This window comes from Cibotium barometz, chromosome 32, assembly GCF_041138505.1.
Source record: "Cibotium barometz isolate CiBa-2024 chromosome 32, ASM4113850v1, whole genome shotgun sequence".
NCBI classification, from domain to species: domain Eukaryota; kingdom Viridiplantae; phylum Streptophyta; class Polypodiopsida; order Cyatheales; family Cibotiaceae; genus Cibotium; species Cibotium barometz.
This window is the reverse complement of record NC_141077.1, coordinates 28,442,651-28,455,669: the sequence shown is the minus strand read 5'-3', so window position 1 is coordinate 28,455,669 and position 13,019 is coordinate 28,442,651. Positions and strand designations below refer to the sequence as shown.

Here is a 13,019-nt window from a genome sequence, read left to right as displayed (position 1 = left end):
CATCTCCGACACATACTCAAGCATTCCCTACTCATTCAGTAAAGGTAGCTCATCATGCATAAGCACTTCCAGATCAAGGTAAACTTTTAGATGTGATATGTGAAACACATCATGAATCTTTGTAGTTGGTGGTAGTTCTAGTTGATATGCAACCTCACCAACATGCCTCACAACCTTGTATGGTCCATAATATTGGTGAGCTAGCTTGGTATTAGTGTTACCCTTAAGAGCACCATATCTCATCTTTGGGATCCTTAAGAAAACCCAATCCCCTTCCTTGAATTCCAATGGTCCCCTATGGGCATTTGGATAGTGTCTCATTCTTTCTTGAGATTGCCTCATATTAGAATTACATTGTTGTAAGAGTACATCCATCTTTTCCATCTCTTCCTTTTATTAGGATTCACTCCTCCTTGATTTTGAACCATAATTAGCACATTCACTTTATACCCATGAAGTGCCTCATACGGTGATATGCCAATGCTCTCACGATGTGTGCTATTATGATCAAATTCGGCAACCATTCATCCCATACACCTTGCATATCATGGCAATAATATGCTCTGCACGTATATAATTCCCAGCTTGATATTTTTCAAATTCCTAGAGTAATAGGAGCCTACCTCTTCTCGAACCTCCAAATTCTTGTCACGCGGTCGCTTTATGGAACTCTTCCTTTATATAATATAGAGATGAGTATGGCTTATGCTATCGACGAGTAATAAACACTAAGTCATTATGGTTATACACATAGGATGGAGAGGTGTAGGAAAATCCAAATTGAGCATTAAATGAGGTAGTTGCAAAGTTGAGAAATAAATCATTATGGTCATGCACGCAGGATGGAGAGGTGTAGGAAAATGTAGGGGGTATCCTCAAGAGGCTTTGACATTTGCTTTCCTTCCTCGAGGGAGAGGCATAGTAAAATGTAAGGTGGTATCCTAGAGGGGCTTTTACATTTCCTTTCCTTCCTCGAGGGAGAGGCATAGTAAAATGTAAGGGTGGTATCGTAGAGGGGCTTCTACATTTCCTTTCCTTCCTTGAGGGAGAGGTATAGTAAAATGTAATTTGGTATCCTAGAGGGTCTTCTACATTGCTTTTCCTTCCTAGAAGGATAAAGGGAAGAAAAAGCAAGGTGCTATAGAGGGTCTTCTGTAGTTCTTTTCCTTCCTAAGAGGATGATGGGAAGAAAAAGCAAGGTGCTATAGGGACACGTTGTCATGTTGGGTAGGGGGACCCTTGAGGGGGGGGGGGGGGGGGGGGGGCGCTTTTGCTTCCTAGGAGGAGGATGGGAGAAAAAGTAAGGTGCTATAGGGACATGGTGTCATGGGGGCTTTTGCTTCCTAGGAGGATGATGGGAGAAAAAGCAAGGTGCTATAGGGACATGATGTCATGCCTCTTGCTATGGGGTCAGGCCATATGAGGTGAACGTGTGAATTGCATAAGACCTTCGCCTCCATGAGCTCTTTGAAGTTTGGCAACGGTGCCGGCCAATCAATCCAATTCAGACAAGGGGGTGCCCGGTGTACTACTGATTTTGTTGTCCGGCCTCCCCACGATGGTCAGCGCGGACACACTTGGAGTTGGGTGTTGGCTGTCCCATTTTAGAGTGCGCCAATTTAATTGTCAGCTTCAATTGTTAGTTTTAGCCAATCCCATTCAGACTTTATTCCGCCAAGTTGACAACATCGTTGCTTTTGGGCATCACTACCGTTTTTGAGTATTTTACTTGCCATATTTTAAAATGCACATAAAAAATTACACTAAAATACAAAATAAAAAACTTGCTATAGTCAATTTTGAAGGGCAAGGGTGCCCATCAAAAATCAAGCCTACTAGTTATAATAGTTGCTTTTTTATGGGCATCACCCCCGTCAAAAATTACACTAAAATACACAAAAAGTTATTATATTTCACCAAACCCATCAATTTTAAAGGGCAAGGGTGCTCGTCAAAAATCAAGCCTGATGCTAGTCAATCTCCCCCCCCCCTAAAAATAAAAAATAAAAAATAAAGAAAAAGAAAAAAAATGTTTCTCTATCCTTAGATGCACTTCAACCCATCTCAAATTTCTATCCTTATATGCATTTTAACCCATCTCAAACTTCACATTACCACACTTCAATCTAGCACTAGACTAACCTTTGTCTATTCTCCTCAACTCTATAATTTACCCCCTTAAGGTCTTAAGTTCCATATAGATTGAACATAAAGGCATATTTGTTAAAAAAGAGCATGTAGATGCACACATGAACTTTTCCAAAGGAATTATAGTACCATTTATAAAACCAAGATTATTTTAACTTGTCTTTTACAACACTATTATGACCTTTCTTCTAATTTACATGATTCTAGAATTTCTAAATCTTTCCAATCAATTTAAGCATAAAGATTTTCAATTTTCTCCATTTGAAACATTAATCTAAATGTATTTAGTAGTTTTAAGATTCCTAGAAGTATAATAGTCTATCTTATTTTGCCAAACACTCTCAACATGTAGAGTTTTATCATCTTTCATCTCCTCTATGTTATCTGAAATTTCTCTCTCATGAAACATACAATCTAAAAGTTCATGGTCTTCTTTTTCAAACTCTCATAGTTAAAAAGGAAAAAAAGTATAAGGTGTATTTCAAAAGAACAACCAAATAGTTTTAAAACAAAATGAAGTACATCACCTCAAGATATCCAAGCCACCAAATACTACTTTTTAAGTGCATACGTAAGTAAAGTGGATCAATTTTGAGAATCCACTGGATAAGGTATTCATTAGAGTAATACTTACTCTCACTACCTTTTCGTTTCTTCACAATCTCACTTTCATCAACTACAATCACAACTTTCAAGTTTCTCATAGTTTCCTCCATATATTTTTGAACAATTATTAAAGCTTTCATGCATAGTACGAGTTAGGGAAGCCCTTCAACATTGTGTTTTATAACACCATAGGAAATCAAGCTTGAAAGATTGCTTTTATTAAATAACCTTGTGTGAGTTGGACCATGATGAATTCATGTCAACATACTATACTATAGAACCATAGAACAATACATTTGATATATGATGGTTTTAAAAATAACCACCTTAACTTCAATGATGATAATATGATATTCAACAAATGACAAGACATGTGATATTTAATCATGATATGCATTGTGTAAGCGAGTGATTATCCATGTGTCATGTAAAGTCATGGAAGTTGAACTAATAAGAATAATACAAAAGGCATAATAAATTATACTTCACTAGTCACAACTTTATCTCTTGAAGCTCCCAATAAGGTGTCTTGATTTGGTCAACCATGGAAGAGTTTTGATGATGAATAAAATTGGTCATTTTGTGAGTGTGTCTTTAAGACAAATGAGTGCACACTTTTGCTAAGTGATGACAAGTGATCTAGATAATTGAGCCTTCTAATTTGTTTTTATGTTTGGACTCTTTCGTGTGAATAACTCATGTGTTGCAATTATACAAAAGTGGGTTTAGACAATGAAAGGGAAACTACCACTATGTATGAGTGGATGAGCGAGCACATTATTGTTTCACTTTCAAGAGGACACCATGAACAACAAAAAGCATGAGTGGGTCGATCATCACCAAGCACATCGTATTATCATAGTTCAACTTTGTCTTTTCACACCATGAACAACAAAAAGCATGAGTGGGTCGATCATCAAAAAGCACATCGTATTATCATAGTTCAACTTTTTCTTTTCACACAAGCAAATTAACGGTGAGCGATAATGACATATGGAGGCTTGGAGTGCCTACTAATCGAAGATGGCCATTGCAAGTGTATATAAAGGCGTGCCTGCTAATCGAAGATGGCCATTACAAGTGTATATAAAGGCCCTTGGTATTCCACAAAGTTAGTGTATAAAGGCCCTTGCCATTCCACATAACTACGTGAGTGCATTTTCTTCCTCACTTGTGCAAGTTTGAAGGGTATAATACATAGCTGCTAGCCAAATGTTTATTTTAAAATAAAAGAAGGAAAATTTTAAGTGTACGTGCACTTCAAAACATGCACACACACGCACATAAGTAAGTGTAAGTGTAGCCTCAAAACATGCGCACACACACCACCATATATATGTATCATTTACAGGGTTTGAACTTGCAACCCCTTAAGAGAAACTAAACCCCTTACTAAGTGGGCTAGACAAATGTCATGTAAAAGATTTTATTCACTCGATACATGATATTGGGGGGGTGGAAAGGTAAGGTTTAGAGTATTGGACAAGTGTGTGGTTGGGATCTTTGTCTTTTCTTGTCTCATGGAAAGGCCCCTCCGCCTCACTCCACAAAAGGGTGAGAAAAGTGTGTGTGTGTGTGTGTGTGTTTTTTGAGCAAAGTGTGTGTGTGTGTGAGAGAGAGAGAGAGAGCCGCTTAACGTTGACTTTATTGATCTAGAGAGACCAATCCACGGAGAGACTAGAAAAGTGTGTGTGTATGAGAGAGAGAGAGAGAGAGAGAGAGAGAGAGAGAGAGAAGTGCGTGTGTGTGTCTCCCTCTCCCCCCCCCACCCCCACCCCCAAAGAGAAAAAAAATGAAAGTGTGTAAAGGAAATGTTTTATGTAGGATGATGGGCGGCAAGTGTGAATGCTTATATGTAGAGAATAATGGGCGGTGGAGATCATCAGTGTGAAGGTAAAGGTTGGAATCAATGGTGGAATTATGACTTATTCGTGCACACGGAAGAGCTTGTAATGTTTATTGTGTACCCATGTGGAGGGGTCACCAGTTTTTTGTATTTGAGTGAAGGATAAGGCGGAGTTCCCTGCACTCTGTACCATTCACCAAAGCTTACACGGCACTGTGTGTTGGTGGCACACTCTGCCTTTTGCAAATAAATGTGGACTATGCTTTTGTGTTTGCTTGTAGGTCTTGTCAACCCTATTGTTATTCCTAATTGTATGTTTCTTGCTCACAGCTACCAGCCTCACACTAGATATTAGCTTTACTTCATTTGTTGGCTTTGTATTAATCAACTGCTCTGCCCTAATCGTGCTTTAATCAACTACATGCTCTGCAATTAGTTCGTTTTAATACACTAGTATGAAATTAGTGTGTGTTTCAGATAACTACTTAGTGTGTTTCAACCAACCGAGTGTGCTTTTAATCCAATTACTATGCAGTAATTAGGGTGTTTTAATCATCTGCATTATATGCAATTATTGTGTGTTTTGATTAACTTTTTGGGATGCAATCAGAGACATCTACTCAAGCCAACTACTAGAAGATGAGCTCTTTTCCGTGCTCTCCCATATTATCATTATCAGCATGGAGGGGCACTAGCTTTTTGCTGTGTTTCTTGCTTTTTTCTGCAAAATGTCATGTGGGCAATTGCAGTAATATATTGATCAGCAATTTAAGCCTCTCAAATATTACCCGTAAAAGCTTCCCCGCAGGCTTTGTGTTCGGGACAGCCACTGCTGCATATCAGGTCATCCTTGCTTATAGCTTAATCATTCTTCGGTTCTGGATTAATTATGCCTCCTCATTATATATTAATTACATTACTAAGCTCCAGTCTTGTCTCACAATAGCAGTAACTTCTTGAAATTACAAATTAATTGTTTGCATTAACATCTAATCCCTACACAAATCCCACCAGGTTGAAGGCGCTGTGAACGAGGACGGCCGCGGGAAGAGCATTTGGGACACATTTTCACACCAATTTGGTGATTACTCTCTACCCGATGATTATTTTAGGCTAATTAATCATTGATTAATACTCACATGATTGCAGTTGGCATGCCCTGCAGGCTGCAATACGTGTATTGTAAGATAATTTAGGAAATTAATTAATCCTACATTTTTTGATGTTTAAGACTGCAGTCTTGTGTTTAATGCACTGATTAATTTTGTGATAATTGTGGCCCAGCGAGTGTAATAGATTGCAGCAATGGGGACACCACGGATGATCAATACAACCGCTACCATGTTGATCTCTAACTATCATAAGCTCTATTAAACCGATAATTATGACTGCTAATGTGAAATGATTAAGTAAAAATAATGCTAATCGAATGGTGCAGGAGGATGTGAACCTAATGGCCGACATGAATGTGGACGCCTATAGATTCTCAATCTCGTGGTCTAGAATCATCCCAGGTCCAATTAAATAATGCTCTCATAATTAATCTTTGATCTGCCTTAGCTTATTTCTAACCTCAAGGCTTACGCAATGCAGGCGCAAATAGGTCTGTGAACCAAGCCGGCATAAATCACTACAATGGTCTCATCAATGCCTTGTTAGAGAAAGGTTTAACTTCTTAATCTGCATTTTTGGGCGTGGTAATTTGGGTTTTAGAGTGGGTATAATAACTCGTTGTAAGTGCATTAATTCTTAATTTTATGGACAGGTATACAGCCTTATGTTACTTTGTATCATTGGGATTTGCCCCAAGCACTTCAGGACGAATACGGGGGGTGGTTAAGCGATAATATCATGTAAGGATTTGACATAAAGAGCTACATATAATGGTATCATTTTACTTGTAAAGCATTTTATCAATAGCTCTTTGATGGGGACAATTGGCTAGTTCTTTATTTTTTTTAATTTTTTTTTTGGGTGGGGGGGGGGGGGAACAAGGGGGTGGTTTAGGGAGTGCCCTTCTCCTTCCAAGACGCGGGTTCAATTCTAGTCCACCTTGTCGTTGACAATTTTACGAGCGGCTATACAAGGTGGACTATTTTATGAGCGGCTATAGGGATAGAGGGATTTATTTAAAAACACTGGCCAAAATAAAGATGGCTCCACCCTCACCTTTATCCCATTGATGGTCATGTGGATTGACCAAACTCCACTAACAAAACAAAAAGGCAAGGTGTCCCAAATTGATTGGTTAAGAATCCAGCATAATACTGGCCCTTTGCCAAACCCTCTTTTGTTGGGAGTAGTTGGTTTTGATAGTTATCGATGATAATTTCTTGACGTCTCTGGGAAATTGTATGATCACATTCTTGCGAGGATGACCTTGGACAAAAATAAATTTAAATGACAATCGGAATGCCTTTATCGGAGAGGCCCATGAAATTTTTGTAGATGTCCTTAAAAAGGTCCCTTTACCCTAAATGTAAAGGCCCTACCCATGCTGGTTGACTGTCAAAGAAAAAAGCTTGGGTGCAACATTGCCTTCAATGGGGCATCCTTGCTCTTCAAAAGTGACAATAGTAGACTAAAACCTTGTATTTTTTATGATTTACATGTATTTTTTTGCCAAGGGGTTTAAAATTTCACATGAATTTGAAGACCAAAATGCCCCATAGGGGGGTTTAAATCTCCACATGTATCTGATAGCCAAAATGCCCAAAAAATAAGCACGATGACGATAAAAAACAACCCTACTTCAATGAAGGCAATGTAAGAGAACAAAAAACATGGAGAAGCAATGTTACCCATTTATCTTGCCTTCTTCCGTGTCCACATCCGCTCTAAAGCATGTTCATCTTTCATTTTCCCTAACCATAAAAGTGTGGCTCTCCCAATAATGTAGAGTATGTCCATTCATTGGGTTTCTTATGGGGATCGTGCCATGGTAACTTAATTGGCCAATAATGCAGAGTATGTCTATTCATTGGGTTTCTTATGGGGATTGTGCTTGGCTAACTTAATTGGCCAATAAGTAGGGTGGGTGGTGTCTTTGTGGCACTTAGGTGTGTTTATGTTAGTGTTAGTGTGACTTCTGCTATTGGTTAAAGATAAATCTACTTTTTTTAGGGTTCTTATATTAAAACTCACCCCTATTGCTTTGACATGGTGGACCATCAACGACTAAGATGTTGCTAGTGAACCACATATAAACAAAAAATCAAAGTGCCCAGCAAAAGTACAACACAGTTCAATGACAGAGGAGTTGTGACATCATCCAATTGCATGCATTGAGAAATAGGATTCAAACCATTAAGTGAAATCATGTAGGGAGCTATTTCTTTGCAAGTAGAGTAAGTTTGGCCAAAAATAGAATGTCCAACATGATGTTCACATTTCTCCCCATTGGTGTACTGAATCTTGGCCATGCACTAGTAAATTTTTTTGTCACTTTCTTGTACTCAGGCCACCAGTGCACCACCACCGACCACTAGGGGCTTGCACGTGAACAACTCCTAAGAATACTAAAGAGTGACAATGATAAGGGGGAGAGTTTAAATGCACAGAAGTGTAATGTAGGTATTATAGGTTTGACATGTATAGTAAGGGGACTTGGCTCTGTATAGTAAGGGGACTTGGCTCTGACCTCAGTTATGTGACTCAATAATTCTAATTATGTGACTTGATGTATGTGTCTGGTTCTAAGATAATATAAGTGCCATCTTAAGAAAAAAGAAAGATAATGCACTGAACTACAAATGACAAACCAACTGACATCAAACTCTATTCTTAAATGTACTTTTCAGCCCAAGAGCGACTGTTGTTGTTGTTGTTGTTGTTGTTGTTAGGGAAAGGCTACAAGTGCACTAATTTGGAATTGATGAATTTACGATTTAATTTGTGATTTTTTTTTTTTGGGGGGGGGGGGGCAGAAATGATTATTTGATGTATGTGGAGACATGTTTTGGGGCATTTGGCGATCGAGTGAAGCATTGGATAACGTTCAACGAGCCGTACAGTTTCACGACACAGGGGTTTGGGGGGCTTGGGACCCAAGCCCCAGGGCGATGCTCGGTGCGGATCAAGTGTGGGGCTGGTAACTCCAGCATTGAGCCTTATGTGGCCGCCCACCATGTCCTCTTGGCTCACGCATCTGCAGTTGCCCTCTACAAGCAAAAATTCCAGGTAGAACCCCTCCAGCTTCTTGCAATTTCATTTTATTATTATTATTCCTCCTCCTGTTTTTTTTAAATAAAAAAATTTATTAAAAATGACACCTCAATATATATTTATCATAGTTTACGAAACACCCCTTAATCAGCCATTAAAAGATACATTATCTCCATGTCAGTGAGAGTTCTTTTAAGGCCATCAGCAGGTGCCATTTCCATGGCTTTCTCCCTTCCTTGATATACATTTCCTAGTTAAGTGGGTCCCCAACTCCATGCTAATATCCCTTCCCTCCATGTGGCTTTTTACCCGCTAGGCTTGATTTTTGACGGGCACCATAACCCTTCAAAACTAACTGAAATATAGCAAGTTTTTTTTATATATTTTAGTGTAATTTTAGACTGGCACTTTCAAAATTTGCAAGTATTTTACGGCCAAATACTAAAAAAAGGCACGACACCCATTTAAAAAACAACTATTCTCCCTTCCTTGCTATACATTAGTAATGTCCCCCCCGCTCCCCCCCCCTCTCTTCTCTCTTTAGGGTAGTAGATGATTGTGTTATGTGATGGAGAGGCAAAAGAAGGGCCCTGTAGCTACACCACAAGCCTTTATCAAGAAAAGATGAAGAGGAGTTTTCAAGAAAATGTTCAAGAAAGCACAATGATGAAGAGAAATGGTTCTTAAGAAAGCATTTAGGAGGATTGGCAAGGTGATTCAAGAGAAAGCTTCTAGAGAAAAGCTATAGAACACATGAATCGGAAGGGTCTTTTAGGAAAAGTAAATGACAGTACTAGCAAACCAACAATAATATTGGTCACTACACAGTTAAAAAAATCATATAATTTGTATGTATACGCAATAATCTTGTCAAAGAGTAGATTTCTTAGGGGAGAGAGAGAGAGAGAGAGTTAACATTTATATGGTTAATATGAGAGCTAATTAAAATTCTAACGGTAGTATGCCATTACAATAGATAGGCACAACAAGGGGGCTTCATAGGGATAACGTTGGACTCAAGGTGGTATGAACCCCTCAACAGCTCAAGTGAAGATGACAAAAAGGCTTCGGGGAGGGCGCTGGACTTTAATTTGGGTTGGTAAGAAAGAGCTCTTTATGGTTTCACAAAAAGTAATAATACTTAGCTATGCCTTGGCAAAGGTTCAATATATTGGAAGCAAATTAATGCAAGCAAATATTTAATCCCAATTAATAATGTTGCAGGTTTTTGGACCCCCTCATCTTTGGGGACTACCCCGCTTCCATGCGGCAGTTGGTGGGAGATAGGCTGCCTTCCTTTTCTAACAATAACTATAGTGGTATTATTGTGAAAGGTTCTTTTGATTTCATTGGCCTCAACCACTACACCACAAACTACGTGCAGGATGGTGACCCTTCCTACATCAGTGCAACTTTCCACAACATCAATCAAGATGGCCACTTTGATGTTGCATGTACGTTTCCACAATCATTTTGTTCAATTTATGCAGGGTTCTCTCTCTCTCTCTCTCTCTCTCTCTCTCTCTCTCTCTCTCTCTCACACACACACACACACACACACACACACACACACACACACACAAGGTTTTGTATGTCTATGTATGTCTAGCCAAGAGTAGACTATAATCATAATAATTATCTAACAGTGAAGTAGTCTAGTTTTTGTTTGTAGTTATATTCAGTGAGGCAAATTATTATTTTTGAGTTTAGAAACCAAACCCATTCTTGTATGCCTTGGTAGCAAATGTATAATAAGCCACTAATTGGTGCTAGAATTATTTATTGGCATGTGTTGATTGGTTTTTTCCCAAGTGGTGGGTCTTCTTTGAGGTTGTGTGGCATGTGCATGTGAGCATTCATGCGCACATGCATGTGAATGTGCACGCATATCACATGTGGTGCGCATTGTGATAATTGGGCTTTACTTGGGATTTCATGGCACTATTTTTTTAATATAGATTATGATGATTGTGCTTTTCTTTTGCTTCACAGTCAATCAAAATGGACAAAGCATTGGCCCTCAGGTATGTTGACTTATCCATCCAAATAATGATAATGATTGATCAAACTTTGAACTTTTGCTAATTTTGCATGTAAATTCTTAGCTTATTGCTACACATCGTTGTGTGGCCTACAAGGTTGATGGGTGTGTGCTTTTGATATTGAACAAAATCTTTCTTTGTGTCTTGTGTAGTCTCCTGGTGCCACATGGTTGTATGTTGTACCATGGGGTTTTAAAAAGCTTCTTGATTATATTCGCGTCCATTACAACAACCCCTTACTCATCATCACAGAGAATGGTAACTCCTATTTCAATGCTCCTTCCAATTGAGGATGTAAATAGGCTCCCTGTATAGATAATTCATTAGCATGCTAAAACATTGTTGTAGAATAGGTAAGAACAAAGGAATGGTAGAGAGTTTGCACTTCCCTTGTCTTGAAACATCTCACACACCACCTTTTAAACCTAAATTTGAATAAATTGCTTTGCATCTCATACTCAAGGCATGATAAAATGCATTTACAAGGTCTACTTTTACTATCCCAAAGGGGTGTTCTAAAATACAAAGTTTGTAGGTAATGGGTTTTTAATCATCCCTTGAACATGCATGCTATTTAGCATTTCCACAGAGTGACCTTACTTTGAGCCTTGAATGCATGTACACGTGTGCTATCCCCACTTCCAAGAATGGTATATATTTTATCCCTTCACTCTTGTAATGCATCAAAACTTCTTATTGATTGAATTGGTTTGATGCTTCTTATTGATTGAATTGGTTTGATGCTTCTTAAACTAGACTAGAAAAAAAATGCATCAAAACTTCTTATTGATTGAATTGGTTTGATGCTTCTTAAACTAGACTAGAAAAAAAATGCATGTAGTCAAATGATCATCGTGGAAATATTATCAAGATGTTATTTCTTTAAAACATATAGATACTATCAGGACAACTCAAAAAGTGAAAAAAGTGTTTATAGAATGGATACTTTTATAACAATTTAGAAAAGAGTGTACTTAGAAAATAAATAATTATAAGGGTTTTTAAATATTTCTTTAATAATTATAGGTAAAGAGTATTAAATATTGCTTAAATGCACATGCCACATAGTGTTTCTACATTATAAGCAAACCCACCCCACCCTCCTTCCCCTCTTCTTTCCCTTGAGCCTTGAATGCATGTGCCATCGCCCCTCCCAAGCATGAGGGTATTTTCCATCCCTTCATTCTTTTAATGCACAAAACTCCTTATTTAGTGAATCATTTTCATGCGTGTTACATACTTTTGAAATTGAGTAGAAAAAAGGCATAAAAAGACATGTAAGATAAGTCAAATTATCATTATGAAAAGTTCACTATTGAAACTTTGTTTATCTTTTTAATAGATAATGATTTGTTTACGTTTATCAGGGTATGCAGATCTTAATCAAACTCCTTTGATTCCTTTGGATCAAGCCCTTAAAGATGAGACAAGAATAAGCTACCATCATGACTATCTCTTAAATCTTCTATTAGCAATCAAGTATCTCTCTCTCTCTCTCTCTTTATGTGTGTGTGTGTGTGTGTGAGAGAGAGAGAGAGAGAGAGAGAGAGAGAGAGATGCATGCACTTTTTTTGCTACAATTATTACTTCATTTAAAACTACTAAATTATGTGTTATGAAAGCAGGGATGGTTCAAGCGTGAAGGGCTACTTTGTGTGGTCTTTATTAGACAATTGGGAATGGGGATTAGGATTTATACCTAGATTTGGTGTGTATTTTGTTGATTACACCAATAACCTTAAACGCTATCCAAAAAGTTCAGTAAAGTGGTTCAAAAGCTTTTTGCAAAATTAATACAAGGACTACTATTTTAGTTTCAAATTTGAGTGGCTTTCTTTAACTATTAAGTTTTCATGGATAATGTTTTTTCTATTTTTGATGGAATTCTTGATCGATTTGTACTTTGAATCTATAAATACTAGTATCAATAAAATTTTTATATCTTTAATCTCTTTCTTGATTATTTTAATTGATACTTTGTAACTATGTGATGTATTATATTTTTGCTAGCACTATGAAAGTGAATACTTTCACACATAAGTTTCTTTTCTTCAAACTAGTAAAGCTCGAGTAAATTTATGATTCACATGTTTTGGCTCTCTCTCTCTCTCTCTCTCTCTCACACACACACACACACACACGCACACACACACACACATGTACACACACATAAAACCTTTAATGCCATTCATGCTTTAAAAATTAATACTTTG

The 13,019-nt window shown here is 37.8% G+C and overlaps 1 protein-coding gene across 2 annotated transcripts; it reads left to right on the top strand.

The window, feature by feature from the left end:
• Positions 1-4,777: 4,777 nt before the first annotated feature.
• On the top strand, positions 4,778-12,627 carry LOC147620049 (beta-glucosidase 40-like). Of its 2 annotated transcripts, none has more exons than XM_086772198.1 (14): positions 4,778-4,877; positions 5,211-5,443; positions 5,615-5,681; positions 5,885-5,943; positions 6,039-6,114; positions 6,194-6,265; positions 6,366-6,453; positions 8,527-8,779; positions 9,745-9,863; positions 9,989-10,218; positions 10,757-10,788; positions 10,959-11,064; positions 12,174-12,285; positions 12,432-12,627. In XM_086772198.1, the coding sequence occupies exons 2-14, from the start codon at positions 5,240-5,242 to the stop codon at positions 12,598-12,600; spliced, it is 1,587 nt and encodes a 528-aa protein (XP_086628324.1). In that variant the 5' UTR covers positions 4,778-4,877; positions 5,211-5,239; the 3' UTR covers positions 12,601-12,627. The 2 variants fall into 2 exon arrangements, with proteins under 2 accessions (XP_086628324.1, XP_086628323.1); XM_086772197.1 differs by having other exon boundaries at positions 4,779-4,911.
• Positions 12,628-13,019: the final 392 nt, after the last annotated feature.